General features: G+C 40.8%; 3 protein-coding genes across 7 annotated transcripts in view; 1 reads left to right on the top strand and 2 right to left on the bottom strand.

Annotated features, from left to right (window-relative positions):
• The first annotated feature begins 559 nt into the window (after positions 1-559).
• rfc3 (replication factor C (activator 1) 3) lies at positions 560-4,714 on the top strand. Its single transcript, XM_034207360.1, has 9 exons — positions 560-755; positions 1,250-1,387; positions 1,518-1,585; positions 3,050-3,147; positions 3,298-3,479; positions 3,596-3,732; positions 3,810-3,908; positions 4,008-4,077; positions 4,164-4,714. The coding sequence occupies exons 1-9, from the start codon at positions 669-671 to the stop codon at positions 4,353-4,355; spliced, it is 1,071 nt and encodes a 356-aa protein (XP_034063251.1). The 5' UTR covers positions 560-668; the 3' UTR covers positions 4,356-4,714.
• Positions 4,715-4,722: 8 nt separating this feature from the next.
• On the bottom strand, positions 4,723-14,068 carry kl (klotho). The gene is made up of 13 exons (XM_034207350.1): positions 13,227-14,068; positions 12,322-12,752; positions 12,155-12,234; positions 11,600-11,762; positions 11,347-11,452; positions 10,456-10,605; positions 9,640-9,875; positions 8,990-9,185; positions 8,429-8,607; positions 7,993-8,100; positions 7,699-7,804; positions 7,024-7,150; positions 4,723-5,861 (listed from the first exon to the last, which is right to left on the bottom strand). Exons 1-13 carry the CDS (start codon positions 13,941-13,943, stop codon positions 5,521-5,523), a joined length of 2,940 nt encoding a protein of 979 aa, XP_034063241.1. The 5' UTR covers positions 13,944-14,068; the 3' UTR covers positions 4,723-5,520.
• A 3,902-nt stretch (positions 14,069-17,970) lies between these two features.
• The window catches only part of pds5b (PDS5 cohesin associated factor B), a 59,086-nt gene continuing 58,236 nt past the window's right edge, over positions 17,971-18,820 (bottom strand). For 4 of the 5 annotated variants that reach the window (XM_034207277.1, XM_034207292.1, XM_034207295.1 and 1 more), the window contains exon 35: positions 17,971-18,784. In XM_034207277.1, the coding sequence (XP_034063168.1) occupies positions 18,752-18,784 (33 nt within the window). In that variant the 3' untranslated portion in view covers positions 17,971-18,751. The remainder of the gene's footprint in view (positions 18,785-18,820) is intronic. The other variant, XM_034207301.1, reaches the window with a different exon arrangement.

Below are 18,820 nucleotides of genomic sequence, written 5' to 3'. Positions count from 1 at the left end.
GCTCCACATTCATTCTCTTACATGAAGGCATATTTGTTATTGAAAAAAACACAAAACAAGATATTATATAGTTAAATTACAGTGTGAGAGGAGCCATTCTGCACAATACTTTTAGTAAACTACATTGATACTGCATAAGTGCAGAATGCTGATAATACAAACTGCTGTACTTTAACTTAAATACCATTTAGATTTTTACTTGGAAGGGAGTATCTTTAGGCCATGGGATTGTAACTTATACTTGAGATAAAGGAGTACTTTTCCACCCCTGCAAAAAGTGACAGTAACGTTTGAGACATCAGGGACATTTTGCTCTCCAACATGACAAGTAGCCCCTACTTCACAATTATGCTACTAGCTGTATACAACTAATACTGTATGACAGCCTTCATAATTCTGTCAGAATGCAGTTATTGATACCCTGTCGTTATCAGATGAAGTACTGCCAAATCTGGTGTGCAGTTTAGCAGCGTACTTACAGTTTTGTGGGTTTCACGTGGAATTAGATGAATCTACCCCTCGCCTGTAGCTATTTTGACTCCTTCCACTCTCCGTAGCACACCGGAAGTAGCAGCAGCGCGGGTTGCGTATGAACAATATTTCGCGGGAGAGCCAGGCTTTCTGCATCTGTCAACACGGACAATAACAGTTACTAAATTCATAACGCAATGAGTTTGTGGGTGGACAAATATCGACCAACTTCCCTCGGGAAACTCGACTATCATAAAGCCCAAGCAACGCAGCTGAAAAACCTGGTAAGATAAACAAATGGCAGGCTGGGTTAAATGTGTTTTTAGGCTATGTTAGCATTAGCTTTATAAGCAATAGCAGCATGAAGGCTAGTATTATGTCGTTTAATTTGCTATACCAAGATATATGGGCACTATGAACCTGGTTATTAACATATTTTGTCAGTGCAACTTGAGGTAAACTTGTCTGTGCTAGCAATGTCCACCATATTAAACTACTTTTAGTGCGATAAAGTACATCAAATGTTTAGTCATTTGAGTACCATTAGATTGGTCTAACAATGCCCTTCCTTTTCTTAAATGTTTGCTTTTATGTTATGTTGTTAATAAGTATCTTAACAACTGAACGACCCAAACGTATTACAAGTCAGCTATCGTTACTAAGCAACACTGACCAGCATTCATACACGTAACGAATGAAAATGAGACATTGGATAGCCCAGTGAAAGCAAAGGTATTCTTTTAAAGCAAAAGGTATTTTTTAAATGTGTTGTTTTTAGGTTCAATGTGGCGACTTCCCTCACTTACTGGTGTACGGACCCTCAGGCGCGGGGAAGAAGACCCGCATCATGTGCCTGCTGAGGGAGCTGTATGGAGCCGGGGTGGAGAAGCTGCGCATCGAGCACCAGACCATCGTGGTGAGAGGGGAATCACTGCCTTACAATACAACACTAACAAACAATTCCTCCAGACATCTCACCCTCATGGGATTAAATCAAGTTTTCTGAGTGCTTACCTGCATCCCTGCTTTCTGTGTCTCTTCTCTAGGCTCCCTCAAAGAAGAAAATTGAGATTAACACAATAGCCAGCAACTACCACTTGGAAGTCAACCCCAGGTAACTAAATGATAAATAAGTATCTATGAATATCTACTCCAGTACTGTACTTCATAACAGTTTAGATGCATCTACAGGTGACTATTCCACTTCATTTCAGAGAAAATGGTTGCAATTTTGTTCACTTTAATTGGAAAGCTGTAGTTGGTGGTTAGTATGCAGATAAAGGTTCTATCAATAAATATGTTGTGGCTGAGGACGATATAGCAGACAAGTACAGCCTATTTAGTTTGATTCAATTGCCCAACTTAATTTGATTTAGCAGGTATTTTTAGGTATTCATATTTTCAAAAGGAAGATAATTGATCTTGGGGAATACAAAAAATGCTCCTTTTCCTCTTCTTTTGCACTGTGGATGTTGGTTTGGAGTAGGGCTGCAACAAACGACTAATTTGATAATCGATTAATGAAACGATTAATCGACTATTCGGACTATTACTGTATGCCTTGAACAATTTCTCAAACGCTCTTGTTTAGCCATCAACTTTTAGATTTAGCTTGAGGTTGTTTTAGGCATGTGGAAACTAACAAGACAATAAAGATGAATACTTGATTCAAAAATACATATATTATTAAATTAACTAAACACATTTTGAACAAAATTAACATAGCTTTTAATTTAAATTAAATAAATAATATTTCACATCAAAAGAAACAACAGTGTTTTAACAAATCGTATTAAATAATCTGATGACAGAACTGTGAACAGAATAGCTGAAACTTTAACAAACTAAATAACTCAGTTTCCTCTAATCATTAACCCATGTTTGTATCATGTAGTTAACTCCGTGTGTTGCTGCTAGCATACATAACACCTGAAAGGAAACGTTACTCGTGGATGGGGCTACAGAGCTGCTAGAAAGACGGTCGAACCCGGTACATTCCTCCGTCTGCATGCGGTGCACTTTTGCTAAATGTTTAGACACATTGCTCGTGCTTACATGCTAAACTCTTATTGCACTTATGGTAACAAGTATTCTCCACATCGAGACGGGTAAAGTTTAACCACACCTCGGAGCGCGTTCTCTCCGCCATCTCCGCAGTGTGCTCCGCTGCATGAAGCAGCTGCGTGTGTGTAAACTGCCCCGCCCCCTCGCACACAGACGGGGGAGAGATCTCGTCTGATCGAAAATACATCATAGACGCATTTGTTTGTCTTTTTGCATATTAGAAACGAGTTGGCGACACTAAGACTGCGATATAATGTTTTGTAGCAAGAATACATGACATATATTTTTTAAATGTCTCCAGTACCGATAAAAAGACCAATAACGTTGGAGCTTAATGGCGCGTAAAACACATGTGATGACGTCATCAACGAATCGACGACTGAATTAGTTGGCAACTAATTTGGTAATGGATTTTAATCGATTAAGTCGATTAGTTGTTGCACCCCTAGTTTGGAGCAGATGAAATAAATGTAATAATTTCAGCTTTTTCAAGCATTTCTTTCTGTGTTAACAGCGATGCTGGAAACCAGGACCGTGTGGTGATTCAAGAGCTGATCAAAACCATGGCTCAGTCTCAGCAGATCCAGTCGAGCACCCAGAGAGAGTTCAAAGGTAGGAAAGACACAAACTTTTGTTCCGCTCTAATCTGTGAATGCAGGCCCATGTTTAAGAACAATATTTGTTTTCTTAAATCAATCCTAAACGTGTGGATCTGTGAACATTATCCGACTGTCACTGTAATCTGCACACCTTTGTTCTCAGTTGTGTTGCTAACAGAGGTGGACAGACTCACGAAGGATGCCCAGCATGCTTTGCGCCGGACAATGGAAAAGTACATGTCTACCTGCCGGCTCATCCTCTGCTCTACCTCCACCTCCAAAGTCATTGAGCCGATTCGGAGCCGTTGTCTCGCTATCAGAGTCCCTCTGCCGAGCACAGAAGAGGTAAGATGGAGATAATGTGTAAGAAGTAATCATCGAAAAGTAGCATATCAGCAAACCTAAAAGTAGCTGCAGAGTCATGTGGAAATTCATTCCATTTTCTCCTTTCTGTTTGGCAGGTCTGTAATGTATTGACATCAATCTGTAAAAAAGAGGGTCTGCTCCTCCCACCTGAGCTAGCCAAGAATATCTCTGATAAGTCTGGACGCAACCTCCGCAAAGCGCTTTTGATGTGTGAGGCGTGCAGAGTGCAGCAGTAAGTAGTAAAGTAACTATTAATACTCAACAATATCTGTAGATTCAGCTTATTTAACCCGTGCCGATCTTTCCCAGGTACCCCTTCTCCGCGGACCAGGACGTCCCAGAGACGGATTGGCAGGTGTATCTCAGGGAAACCGCTAATGCCATCGTGAGCCAGCAAAGCCCTCAGAGGTAGGATGCAAAGAGAAAGAGGCTGTTTAGTTGGTTCTTAAGCTACCAAGTAAAGTAAATCAGTTTTGTGTTGATATTTAAATATTGAATCTGTTCCAGGTTGTTGGAGGTTCGAGCGAGGCTGTACGAGCTGCTGACTCACTGCATCCCCCCTGATATCATTATGAAGGTACCGTTCAATACACCGCATAGAAAAAGTTTGACGTGATGTTTAAGGTTATAATTATTAATGTTCCTTTTCCAATCCTCTTCCAGGGTCTGGTTACCGAGTTGTTGAGTAACTGTGACGGCCAGCTGAAGACGGAGGTGGCCCAAATGGCAGCGTTCTACGAACACAGACTGCAGCTGGGCAACAAAGCCATCTACCACCTCGAGGCCTTCGTTGCTAAGTTCATGGCCATCTACAAGAAATTCATGGAAGACGGTCTGGATGCCATGATGTTCTGATTCTGAATGGACTTAAAATACTGACGCTTCTCCTGGAAGGATTTCAACAGCACTTGTTGATTACCTCAAATGTGTGGATTTGATGGTGGTTTAAATGTGTACTCTGTAAGGCATGGTGGTGGTGTTGCCTTAACTCAGCCCAGAATGAATTGCGATAGTCTTACTGTTCGACGCTTTATGCCATTGATAGCTACCTAAAAGCTCAGCACTGTACACAGTTTGTAAACCTTGAACTTTCACTATAGTGGTGTAACATATTCCAGAAAAGAGCGGTTTTGATAGAAGCACTTGCAGGCAAACATCTGTATTATAATATGAATCAAAAGAAATAAATGTTTTCATACAAATCTGCATCAGAACAACATAATACATTGCATTGTTTATTCAAAAGGCCTGGTGTTGCACTCTGTAAAGCACCAGACGTGTATTTTATGACACGACACTATCACTATAATACAGTCTGAAGTTGCTCAAAGGGAAACATGGGGAGGGATTGAGGGGGGGGGGGGTTAATAAAACTAAAGTTTCCTGAATCTACTGGTAACTATGGGTGCTTCAGGTATATATTTTTGGTCTTATACAACAAGAAAAATGTAGTAAAGGCGCTAATTCTATTCTAACCTTATTAAGCAAACGCATTTCAAATTGAGCACTAAGAACAGTTAAACTCACGCACAAAAACTGCATAAACAACATTACATTAAACGTGTAAAATAGTCCTATCAGAAGTTTTTCCGATATTAACATCCAGTTTCATCTTTTAAACATTATTCACAGGTTTCCTCCTCTGGATAACTTCTGCTTTGAATATTATGGGGAAACTATTGGTTGGAGTGCAAGAGGTCTCAAAAAATGGTAACCTAATCGGTGACCTTTGACTTACCAAATCAACATTAGATCACAAACAAACACTTTTGAAAATCTGACATACACCATCCTGGATGCGAATAATGTGCAGCCTATATTAGCTGTAAAAGGTTCCTCAGGTTTGGTAACCTAACATGTCATAGCAGTTGCAACACTAAACATGTGTAGGTGATTGGACCACTTTTCAGACTTCATTCAACATGAAAGTCAAAATAAATCCAATAATTGAGACTTAAGTAAAATTGAGATTGAACAACAAGCTAATTTCTTTCTTTCATAAAAATAAAACTGTCACTCATCAGTAACACTCCTTGTGCCTCTTGGCTGTGTAGTAGATAATGAGGCCCAGGGTGATCAGCACCCCTGAACCCACCAGCATCAGGAAGCCCACCACGGGCCAGGGCCTCTTGACCAGCACGTGGCAGCCGAGGCAGGGCTGAGGCATGCTGGGACATTGCTGCGGCGTCGCGCCCTGGATGGGGAAGCCGTTGTGCTGGATGATGTTGCGGTAGTTGGAGAGAGAGGCCTTGATGATGACCTCTTCCTGAACGTGGCCGTACATGCCGAAGCCCGGGTCTCTTTCGTCGCTCAGCGCGTACGCAAAGTAGCCCTTCAGGTTTACTCCGTCCAGTGTGTACGCTGTGGGGGGGGGCGGCAACATTTATTTTCAGGGGCTCGTAAGTACATGCGGGCTGGGTTACTCTTTACCCTTTAAACCTCCCCTATGTATCATGTATGTGTAAGCATATACACGTAGAATACATTGTATGGTATATTAAATAGCAGAACCAGGTAGGCTACTCGTGTTTATAACTGTACAGTTACTTTTCCTTCAAACTCCTTTGAAACAAAAAGTGTCATTAAGACTGTGTTGTATTGTCATTCAATAACTTGAACAGCTATTAAACAACTACATCAATAAATATCTCATATCTGCTTAGAGCTACATATGAGTTTCTTATAAGTGGTTTATTATGATGCTTTACTATTAAGAGTTACCCAAAAATATATAGCACATATAGCCTTTCCCAAACATCCATTCAAAAGCAATACTTTGTGTAGCTGAGAAAATAAACTACAAGTGTTAGATGAGCTCATCATCTACATTTTTACTTGTATGTTAACTTTTTACCCAATGTGTACAACAATCATGTTCTTTGAGCATTTAGCGTGAATTACAAACATTGCTAATAGAGTTTTTTTCCTAATAAGAATTCACAAAGTCAATTGTTTGATTTTCTAGGTCACAACTATAAGAAGTCTTTGAAATATCAAACCAGAGGTTTCATAAAGCTTTTAAAATGAATTCATTCCTTATAAGTTACCTTACAGTCTAAATAAATATATACATTACAAACTGTTTATATTTGGGTGATGACACCTAGTGGTGACAGAGCACACTGCAACAAACAATGACATGACACTTTGTGCACATCATAGCATGACACTGCAGTGCACTGTTTTGAAGTGCCAACCAAGGTCTTCGCTGAGTTTACCCCGATAAACTTTACAAGGACAGGTAATTGAAAAGCGAGTAACCTTGACTCCACAATTAGAGTGCAGAGTGTGTCTCTGTTGATATTTGTATGTGTGTGTTCTGAGTCAGCTGACTTTTCAGAGGGCAGTGACCCAAATACTTGTCTAATAATTAAGCCATACAGAGGCCAAGGGGAAAAACTTAAATCCCCGCCAAAGGATTGATCACGCAGTGTACTAATGCAGTGATAACAACATGCTGCTCTTGAGAGCAATGCATTAATACAAAGAAAGCTCCACAGCAGATGTGTGTTTGCGGTCTCACCTTTCAGGGCCTCGTTGATGTAGTTGTACAGGTAGTAGACTCTCAGACTGTCTTTGAAGCGGGCCGGGTCCTCCTGGACCCCGTTAGCCATCACATAGACAGGGACATCACAGTAGTGCTCCCTCACCTTACATGGCAGAGGGCAAGAAGAAATAAAAACAAATACAAAATATTCAATGATCATGGTGTGAGCATCAAAATCTGAATTCCTTTATTCGTCAAACAAAGGGGAAATGTACATTGAACCATAATACTTGACTGATAACAGAATAGTAATTTGACACATATGTTGCCTTCTACAAATAATGTGCCGACTGCAATTTGGCCATAGCTCTAATAAATATTTCAATATAATCTCGACACAAAATGTTGAGTTTTTGATTAAACTCTGATTAATTGTTCAGCTTTCAATTGAACTGCTGGATACGAGATATCTCATACATCATTGTGACGTCAATTATTGGTGTGCATAGAGAATTTTAAATATAAGCAAAACACATTGTTTGAGTGGAGGGGAAAACAGTGAAGTATGGGTAGTGATCTTCATTGTTCTTGGTTGTCTCAAATCAAACCCTGTCTGCCCTGTCAATACACCTGCTATTACGGGTTTTTGTATAGTAAAGAAAAGGACAGATCACAAGTATACTTCAGATGTCTGTGTGAAACTATTCTCACCCAGTTGAGGGCTTTCCTCAGGCCCCAGGGCACCACAGGCCTCGGGGACATGATCCATGTGGTGTCGATCATGTGCTGGACCTCCAGCATGGCTCCGTAGGTGTAGCTGCAGATGATACAGAAACTATGTGTCGTAAAAAGCATTCTCATTTCATGTTCATGTATGTATGCCTTTAAGATGCTGGATGTGTCTTTACATCAGGGAAAAACATGTGTCCAGTGGCATAATGGTTAACAAGCACATTTCTCTTTTCCCACCGTCATAAAAAGGAAAAAACAAATATTTTATCTTACGAGTCTTCCTTGGCATGCGTCACCATCTCGGTACTGAAGTGACTGATGGCAAAGAAGTCATATGTCCCTTTGACCAGCTGTCTGTCCTCCTCATTGAACACTGGCAGGCTGTAGGAAAACAACATGTAAACAGGAGATAATAAAGCTTGTACAAGATAGTGGTTTAACTTTGCCAAATTACCTATCATATGTTTATACTTGTCATCGTAATTTATGTTATATTGCTTCTACAACATCATGACCAATAATACTGATATTCCATCATATCACACCTTTGAATAATCACAGCAACCCTTGATTCCTGTTAAAACCAGATATACATGAAATGACGGAAGCTAGATGATCTGTTGAAATGTCTTCATTGTGACTCTAAATTGAAATGTTTATTCTATAGCCAACAAAGCGACTGTATGGAGTACGAATGAAGTATTTATACTCAAGAGAGTTGAGCTGACGCAGCCAGCTCCTCATTCCCAGAGGATAGTCTCCACTGCCAAAGATCGGCTCTGCAAACCAGCCGACGCGGAAATCTAAAACCCTTTTAGCTGGCTCCACGTCTTCACGTCTGAAGGAAAACGCCGGCTCCACCCAGTCCATGTGCAGAGCTAGAGACACCTGAGACACAAAACATGGACGTGCAGGTCTGTGTCATTTTCATTCTTCTAGAGACTGACGTGATTCAGCCAATGTGTAATTTATGAAACGTTTCACATTTAGTATACTACTGATACAAATACTTTGAGGAGTCCTGTGGTGCACAAGGAGGTGTTGTATTTCACATAACTTGTTTTAGAAAGAGTGATTTATGCTATAGAAATAGTAAAAACACCAAGAGGTAAACTTGTAAACATATAGACAAAAAAGTCGCACACACAAATTCTAACAGAAACTCCATTAGAAAAGATATCACCCTGCTGGCTGTTTGAATACTTACATCAAAGCAAAACAACATACAGGTAGTATAAATGTATTAAAATAAATAAATGCCCCTACTGACCTTTCCTCCCTGGGAGTGTCTGAACTCGCGGTCGTATGCGTGCCAGGCCAGAGCGTGCGCCCGCAGCATCTGATGTCCCTCCTGGTAGCTCACCATCTCATCGTTGGGCTCATTCAGGGTGATCCACATCTTCACATGGGCCCCTAGTTCTCTGTAACAGAGTCTGGCATAGTCTGCAAACGCCCCTGGAGTCTTCCTGAGAGAAGAAGTCCGAAGAGGAAATTTGATAAATGAACTAAGATTGCGTTTATACAAGTGTTCATCAGAACTACATTACTTTTAATGTCCGAGATAGATCTAAGGAGATGTTTTTAAATTTGAAAAAGAAAATGCCAATACATTGGATTTTTCCATGGTCAACAGTTCAAATATTGTGATGATCAGTGGGTTTAGTGATATCGCTTTATTACAGGAAAAGTAAATATGATACCATGGCAGCAAGTGAGAGCAGCTTCCTGTGGAACGTCAATGACGCATATTGACTTTAACATCAGACCAGAAATCATCGGAAATTGCTTAACACCATACCTGGGTATTTATTCGTTTGATGTTTGGTACAGACTTGTAAGCTTTAAGAGTCATGAAGTATGCTCTATAATCATGTTTGCAATTTCAAATGAGAAACTGGATTTAAAGGGCTTTTACCCCACCTGTTGAGCCACTTGTTGGCGGTGTCCAGCGGGGGGGGCAGGCTGCTGCGCTGCCGGGTGTGGTGCCACAGAGTGACCACGGGCGTGACGTTGGCCTGCAGCAGCTGGCGGGTGAAGCAGCGGTAGTAGCCCAGCAGGGTGCTGTTGGGATGAGCCACGTCACCTGAAGGCACCACGGCTGACCAGTTGAGGGAGAAGTGGAAGTGGTTCACCCCCACCTGCCGGATTTCATCCACCTGTGGTACAGAGAGGGGGGAGGATACACATGTAACTTATTTTACTCACCCTGAAGAAACAACACATATACAACCCAATCAATTGAGTTTAAAGTACATTTACTAAGGGAAAAACCTTATATTCTCTCAGACTGAACATTTTCTGAGATTAAAGTACAATTTTATGTGATATTTTTTCCAGATTGGATCACCCTCATCACACCAAGATGCGGGTGCTTGCTGTTTTCTATGCCTATAGTGGATGACCTAATTAAATTATACTTTAAAATTGGAATTAGCAAAAAATAAAGCTTGAAAACCATCTTTTTTGCACCAGAAACTATGACGCAACGAACAGATGAGAGGGTATGGCATGTTACAACTCCTCATTGGCATGCATGTGTGATGACATTAGTCCAAGCTTGGAAAGAGATTTGCTTCCTTCACAAAAAAAACAACACTTGTATACCTACAATGGCACTAACAAACATCATAGTTTTGGAATGGTATAATTGAGAACATTTCAGTGCAAACTCATTCTCCTCCTCCATTTTGAATGCATTAAGCTATAAAAAAGATAAACCCTGGTAGGGGGGCCTACCTGTTGTCGGATGGTGGCGTAATCTGCACAGTGTGTGGTTCGGCGCAAAGGGGGGGCTGTGACGCCCTTCAGCCTCATCAGCTCTCCGTTGTTGGAGATGTTCCACAAGTAAACACTGGGGTCTGCGAACTGGCTGGGCGTGGTCTCCACCTGACATGACATGAGAAAATATATATAAACAGTGTATGTTAAAACAGAAGAAACACACCAATGTAAACATGCACTCGCTCACCCTGTTACCCTCGTTTACCTTAAACACACATATTCAAAGAAAAGTGAGATGGGTCCAAATCAATAATAACTCTTGCTCCGGTTATAGCTCATCTGCATAGTGTGAGGATATGTGGTTTATGATTAAGAGAGGATTCATCGTCACGGCTGATTCTGAGCTGGACTTTCACCATGGAAATTGCAAGTTAAAAGAAATGATGTGCTGAACATGATGAAACTTCAAAAAGGAGAGGAATCACACATGCCAACTTAATTTCTCACAACACTAAATCAGAATTTAAAATAGCAATAATAACAACATTATTATTTACAGGATTTTCTTTTTGCAGAGTTGACATAACTTCACACTTCAGTAAATATTAGTGAAGTCTATACTCACTCTCTTAACCAAGAGTTAATACATTGTTAATGTTTTCTCAAGTCCCTCTATTTATGAGGAAGTATTCTTGTTTCATTATCAGACCTCTGCCCTTTGGCAACTCACACTTATACATTACACACACACACACACACACACACACACACACACACACACACACACACACACACACACACACACACACACACACACACACACACACACACACAACACACACACCACACACCACACACACACACACACACACACACACACACACACACCACACACAAATACTGTACCTGTATGGAGTTGGCAGACACCCCCCAGGCAAAATCACACGGAAATATTCCCTGTGCTGGTCTGTTCTCTGGGAGCTCTGGGAAACCGTTCCTCTGGATGACGTTTCTTTAAGAATAATGAATATTCAACAGAATGAAAAAACTAGAAAAAAGCCTTAATATAAATATTAGTATAAATTATTGTTATTTGTGAAAATCAAAAGGTATCTGATTCATACTTTTGTAAAAAAAATCCCCACATGATAATATGTACCTGTAAAAGGTGGCAGATGTCTTTGGCTCCCTTTTCATGTCAAGAGTGTTGAAGTCAACATAGTAAAGTCCCCGTCGTATCCCATATTCCCTGTGCCACTCAAAGCCGTCTATCAGAGACCAGGCTGTGTATCCAATCACATTCACTCCGTCTATGATGATCGCTGTTTGGCAAACACAGACAGATGGTGAGCAAAGATTCAAGTGACATGTTTTTTCCTTACATACGTTTCATGTAAAAGGGTTAATGATGATCATATGGGAAACAACTGTTGTGTTAAATGGATGATATCAGACTGTGCATTACTAGGGTAACGGTTATTTTCATTATTGATTGATCGCTTGTTCTCTAACATTTCAGAAAATAGTAAAAAAATGTCATCGAAGTTTCTCAAAGCCCAAGTTAATATCTTTGAAAATAGTTTAATATGATATAAAAAAGAGAAAAGCTTGGAATCATCATACTTACTGAGGCTGAAAACTGAATTTTTGCAACAACTAATTGATCATCAAAATAGTTGCCAGTTATTTAAACAATGCATCTATCAGAACTCACATTTTAGTGCCTCTGCGATGAACCTCTTGAGGTAGTACATGTGTTTTGGGTCTTCCGTCTTAGTATTGCCAAGAACGTACCTGTGTTGAGAAGTTAAAACAAGATGTTCCATCACACCAGGAGAGACAAGAACATCATGGAGTAAATAACCCAACACCCACACCTACCAACCGCTCTGCACCACGAAGATGGGCGGCTTGTCGTACTCCGCGTTGATCCAGTAGAGCAGCATCCTCAGGTCCAGTTCCTCCAGCTGCCCAAACATCAGGCTCTCGTTGATGAGCTGGAAGCTGAGGGCCGCTCCGTGAGAGAGGGCGAAGAAGTCTGCTGTTCCGTTCACCTGCGCCCTCTCCTCGGGGGTGAAGGAGGGCAGCCGGGAACCCAGCCTCTCCTTCATGCAGGGGGGGTAGTCTCCGTCTGTGAACAGGGGCCGGGCGAACCAGCCCAGGACGTGATCCAGGGAGCACTGACACTCTCTGAGGCTCTCCAGGCGAGTGCGGCTGGGCTTGATCCAGTGAGAGGCCAGAGCCATGGAGAGCTGGCCCTGCTGACGGGGGCGGTAGAGCCGGTCGTAGAGGTGCCACACAGCGGCATGAGCCTTCAGGAGAAACAGGAAGAGAGAGAGAGAAGTGATGGGCAGACAGAGGAGGAGAAGAGGGAGATATAAAATGATGATGGGAAGAGATGGTGAGGGGTGGGAAAGACAAAATTAAGACAATATATCACTCAATATTTATTTTACTCAGGTCTGGTCAGTGCAGTTTAAAGTCCTTTACAGGTGAATGAAAACTAATAAGGCAGATGAAACATTGACTGCACCTCAAAGTAAAAGAGGAATTGGAATAAAAAAGTAGGAAATGTAAAAAACATAATAACATAAAAAAACACAATAAATTAGATAAAAGCAGTGGTGGAAAGTACACTAAGGATACTGTCCTCAATGGAAATGTCTTAATTTTCACAATAGTATTTCCATTTCATGCTTTTTTTTGCAACATTTCAGAGAAGATTATTATACTTTTTACTAACTTTGCCACAAACATAAAAAAAAAAAAAGAAAAGGAAAACCCACTTTAAGGAGAATATGTCCGACCCGGAACGGGAGATCAGGGTCGTTTTTTATCCCGGGAGCGACCACTCCGGTGCCATACCCGTGCCGCGCCACCACAAACGGGTTGTCAATGGTGATCCAGTACTTCACATCATCCCCGAAAGTCTGGAAACAGAAATCTGCGTAGTCTTTAAAAATCCCAACCATCTCCGGATTGCTCCAGCCGCCGAGGGTCTGCTGCAGGTGGTCGGGCAGGTCCCAGTGGTAGAGCGTGACCACCGGCTGCACGCGGATATCCTGCAGCTTCTTGATGAGGGTCCGGTAGTAGTTGGTGCCCATCTCGTTGTGGCTCCCGCGGGTGCCGTTGGGAAATATCCTGGACCAGGACAGGGAGAACCTGTAGTGGCTGACCCCGAGCTGAGTGATGGCTCTGATGTCGGCGCGGATGTTGTGATAGCTGTCGCTGCCAACGTCCCCGGTGGCCATCCGGTTCCCACCGCGCGTAAAAGTGTCCCAAATAGAGAGCCCCTTGCCGTCCTTCTCAAACGCACCCTCCACCTGGTACGCAGCGGTGCCCACGGCCCATATGAAGTCCTCGGGGAAGGTATCATAGAGGAACGCCTTATCTCCAGGATAAGGCAGCTTTCTGAAACGTGCCCACGTTTTTAACCCAGCGTTGGGCTTTGCGGCCGCAGAGGTGAAGGCCAGAAATGTCAAAAGGGAGAGCAGACCGCTCATGGTGCCTGTCAATACTGGCCTCTGATGTCCAGTTTTTAACTCTTATCGTCATTTAACCATGCTTGGAGGCTTTGGTGACTAAGCAGTGGGCTGTGGAGTGCAGCCAGCCAGCTGTGAAGCCACCACACGCTGCCTCTACACATCTATCAATTATTAGCCAGAGCACCTGACGCACGAAGGTCTCCAGGCACAACATGATGTTAAGAGCCCCAAATGGTCAATCGCTTACAAAGCAGGGACATATTTGTTTAACATGTAACTCAATGGATCCAAATATAATTATTTATTTTTTTAAACTTAGAGCTGTTGTTTTTTGAGTCTGAGGAAGACCTCATGTGTGCTTTTTCTTTAAAATTAGCACTTTTACTTTTTATTTATTAATACTTCATCCAGAACAGACAGGGAGAGAGACCCAGGTGCAAAAGCCTAATATGATCTCAGTGACAGCACAATTATCATTCAACCTTAGCTGGCAGATCATCTCATAACTCCTTTTAAATGTCACATGTCAAGAGCAGAACAAAAACTCATCTGCATTTCTCACGGGATCAGTCAGTGTGTGCAGGCAGAAGATGATGAGAGAGGGGAGAGTTGGGGGTTGGGGGGCGAGGAGAAGAAATGCAAACAGTCCTGCCGTGATCAAATTACTTCTTTATCTTCCTGCATCAGCTCGGTTGCTTGGAAACTCTTACTGCTGGCAATCGTGTTCCATATAGCACCTGCATATTTAACTGAAGAGGTGTTGGCCAGTTGTATGGATGTGTGTGTGTTTGTGTGTGTGTGTGTGTGTGTGTGTGTGTGTGTGTGTGTGTGTGTGTGTGTGTGTGTGAAATTGTTCAGGATAGGTTAGCTCATATTATTTTAAATTGTGTTAATGTTTAAAATATACAGTTGAAAGTAAACAATAATCAAAGGAGATGTTTTTTGCGGGTTAAAATAATTGATTGATTGTCCAATAGTCCTAAAATTGGAAGACAGATAAATACAAATTACATTGCAGATTGACAATAAGAATACAGTTGCAGCCTTGACATTGTGAATATGGTTTGGAAAGACTTATCAGTAATGTACCTGCTTAATGAAGACATAAAGATATTATGTATCAAATTGTTATTAATTGTCAACAATTGTTATATTTTTGAATGAGCAAGATACTGGCACCCTGTGCAGCCTGGGCATTTCGCCCTGTGTGTCATCCACTTCATTACAAATACAAATGTCAAAAAAGATGAAATTAAACCACAGCCACATCTATTTAAAATCATGCTCAGCTTAGCAAGTTACAGAGACGAATAATGTTGTAAATAATTGTGTTTGCCCTGAAAGGCAGGTGGTTTATTGGATGCAGGAAGCAGACTCACCGACGGCACGTGATCACGGCCGGTCATGGATCATCACCAGGGGCAGAACTGATGTGTGGTTGTTTTTCCACCAGGCCAAATTGCACTGGAAAGTTCAAATCTAAAGTGCAGCCTACATGCATAATCAATGTAGAGCACTGCAATCCTCCATGTATATATAACACAGGAAAAACACCATCAAGTGATTCTTAGCAGCATGAGAGAACAAACCGGTTTTGACAGGTTAGCGTGTGTGGTACAATCTGAGCCAATTTAGGGCATGATTCTGGTCTTGAAGATGTGGGAAACAACGGATACAGTCTGACATGCTATTTAGATAAAAAAAAGTACTTTATGTACAGCTCATCCAGTGGCTTTGGGACCTCTGCCTTAAGGGGGCCTTCTCAATCATTTAAAACTGAACCCCTGACTAAGTGACATATGGATCATTCAAATGATATTTAATGCATTACAACATCATATAGTTTGTGTAACATTAGTGATTTGGATAACTTCTGAGCAGATTATTTCCTGTGGATATTGCATCAGAGATCAGATTTACTGTTATTTGTTAAATAAATGTTAGTCTTATTCTCTATATAAGTTATTATAAAATGTGTTTTCGTTTGTAACAATTAGGCTTTTCTGACAATTTATTTCAGTGTTTGACTGTTTTCCTACAGCCCTTAAAACCAAGAAGGCCTTGCCAACCCCATTGAAGCTTTGGTATCCTAAGGGAGCCGAGACCCCCAGGTTGGAAACCGATGCTTAAAGTTGGGTAAAATCATTTTTAAGACAACAGAAAAGTTTAATTATTCAGCCGGTTGTTCATTCCCATCCACATCAGAAATAATATGCATTACCTGTATAATGTAAAGCAATACTTGCAAAGTGATATGTTCCTTCTACCTTAAATCTTGCCGTCATGGCCCCATCTTCTTTCTTCTGTTTTGGCCTGAAATTAGAGAACATATGCATTTGATGTAGCCTACTGTTCTTGTTCAAAGGTTTTCACTAAAATAAGCTCCAAAATAAATTCTCCAGTCATTTTACTCACTATATGCTTAATATATAAACTGTGACCCAGTTCTGCTACCACATAGCCTACTAATTTTAAACAGGGTATGCATCAATACAACAAATGCAATATAAAATCTGCTGACAGCCTGAAAATATCAAACTACTATAGTGATGGTGAAACAGTTTCCTGAAACAGAAATACCGCACGTTTAGTTGGGAAAATATTTTCTCATTACTTCTGACAGGCATTTTATTGTTGTAGTAGTTTGATAAACTCACTTCTCAAAGAGCCATGATAACGTGACAGTGAGCCAGCATGCACAATAAGAAGCCTGATACTGAAGCAACTGCATGGTTCATTTGATTATTTACACCTGGGCCATTACTGTTTATTTCTAATGTATTGAATGCGTAGTTTACCTTTCAGTATCCGGAAATGTTTGGGTCCAGTTCTAGATGTATAACCAGTAAACTAGCTAGAGCACATGTGTCAATCTCAAGGCCCGGGGGCCAAATCAGGCCCTTGGTGGATTTAATTTCGGCCCGCAGGATAATTTCTGATTAATATTAGATCTGGCCCGCCGGTATATTGCATGCACACCTTCACTCAATCCTGAGGATCTCCTCAGCTCAGAGCCTGACTCCAAACATTGGTGAACTTGCATCGAAGATGAGATGCCAAGTATCTGGCTTAAACTGCATCACAGAGCAGCACACTGAGTTTAAATGGATGTTTCCTTATGCACTTTTTTTCTTGAGACAACAGGGCATGTTTGTTTTTTCTTTGAGGGGAATTGTTTTTTTTAAGCTGTTGTTGGCCTGTGGAAAAATGTAATCATAAGAAATGACTCCGGAAAAGCTGCAGATAGAGCCATAAGAAATGAATGCAACTGATTATTTTATGTTTTTATAGGCAATAATTTAACCTTTGTTAGTTCTAGGTTTAATATGTGCAATAAGTTCATTTCAATACGTTTTGCAATAAACATTGAACCAGTCCGGCCCTCGACTAGTAGGCCTACCGATTTTTTAAATTGTGGCCCACTGTGTATTGGAGTTTGACACCCCTGAGCTAGAGTATGTGGAGATAGCAACAACCTAGGGTCAAAAAAGCTTGAGCAAGTGTTATTTGTCAGAATAACAGGAAGAGTAGTTTCTCAGGCAGAACCGTGTAAATGAGATTGAAACATGTTTGTCATATTGGCGCGAAAATCTGACGTCAGATTGAAAGCAATACCTGAACTCCAGATTTGTAAACATGTTTCTGCTTAACTCATGAGTTAATTACCGAGTAATAATTGTATTGTAATTCAAAATAACTTATTGTCAAGTGTCCAAGGTACAGTGTAGATAATATTACCGGGATAATACCTCCAAGATGAACCACTGCGTCATCCATTACAAACCAACATGGAGGGTAATTTACCATTTATGCGGTGTTTCTTCCCAAGGATGATACATTAACCCTTACTTACCTTGGAATTATTTTTAAAGCATTGCATATAGGCTACGACATAAAAAAACACTCCATGATAGAAATGTTGAACATTTCTTTAAAACTCGTTCTTCTTTCCAAATGTCTCACAGAAGTCATCACAGATTATGTTGTCCTTCAGAAAAACGCAAACTGCCTCATCCAAGACTTCAAGTTGGAATAAAGAGAAATGGAGCATTTCAGGTTTTATAGAGAATTATATTGATACAACGGAGGATGTGACTGGGTGGATGTGAAGCCAAGTTAATCAGCAGTGACAAAAACTACAACCACAGCTGCTCATGACCTCATCTACCAGGAAGTACAAACTTTAAAATGAATCACACACTACAACCTTTTCCCGAGGCAAATCTAAATTTGGACAGGTTTTCTGACATTGTTTTAAAATGTTTTAATACATGGTAAAAAAAGGTATTAATATACAGTGCTGTAAACAACCATTCATGTTTTCTTTTAAAGTAAAATAATACAATTAACATCACAATAAGATAGTGCATGTTAATCTCTTCAGTTTTTAAAAGCGTGACACAGAGGGAATGATTGATAAGCAATATTTCCTTTATGGGAGAATTGTAATAATAATATTGGCGGGGAAAAGGCTCACAGCATCCCCCCAGTCAGCATCAAACACAACAACAGAACATGAACAGACATAAGAGACTATTTACAAGAGTGATCTTTTTTTGTTTTCCTGTTAAAATTATTTCTACTTAATGTGGCGAACATCATCACAATGCAACACAATGCAACACAATGCAACAACCCACAGCTGATGAAACTGATGTACTCATGTAGTGTGCATGTGGTTTATGCAAGTGTGTGAACTTGTGTAACAGTAGGAGCATCTGCGTATGAAAAGTTAAAAAAGTTCAATGTCCATATTTTCTTTCCTTCGTCACTCATCCACGACATTTGAGTAGACGCCCCATTTTTGTTTGTCCTTTTTCTTCAGCTCATCTTCTTCGCACAGCTGCCTTCTTGCGACCCTACAGGAGATAGAAAAATAGCAGGGTGAAAACTTG

The sequence above is a fragment of the Gymnodraco acuticeps genome, unplaced genomic scaffold (assembly GCF_902827175.1).
Source record: "Gymnodraco acuticeps unplaced genomic scaffold, fGymAcu1.1, whole genome shotgun sequence".
Taxonomy (NCBI): domain Eukaryota; kingdom Metazoa; phylum Chordata; class Actinopteri; order Perciformes; family Bathydraconidae; genus Gymnodraco; species Gymnodraco acuticeps.
The sequence above is the reverse complement of the archived record's forward strand: the minus strand, read 5'-3'. Positions and strand labels throughout refer to the sequence as shown.

Coding starts and splice junctions, on each gene's coding strand:
- rfc3 (XM_034207360.1), top strand. CDS start 669: ATGAGTTTGTGGGTGGACAAATATCGACCAACTTCCCTCGGGAAACTC. Junction 1,388..1,517: donor TCGAGCACCAGACCATCGTG/GTGAGAGGGGAA, acceptor TCTCTTCTCTAG/GCTCCCTCAAAGAAGAAAAT. Junction 4,078..4,163: donor CCCCTGATATCATTATGAAG/GTACCGTTCAAT, acceptor ATCCTCTTCCAG/GGTCTGGTTACCGAGTTGTT.
- kl (XM_034207350.1), bottom strand. CDS start 13,943: ATGAGCGGTCTGCTCTCCCTTTTGACATTTCTGGCCTTCACCTCTGCG. Junction 12,753..13,226: donor TCGGACATATTCTCCTTAAA/GTGGGTTTTCCT, acceptor TTTCTCCTGAAG/GCTCATGCCGCTGTGTGGCA. Junction 8,101..8,428: donor CGTCAGCTCAACTCTCTTGA/GTATAAATACTT, acceptor GTTTTCCTACAG/CCTGCCAGTGTTCAATGAGG.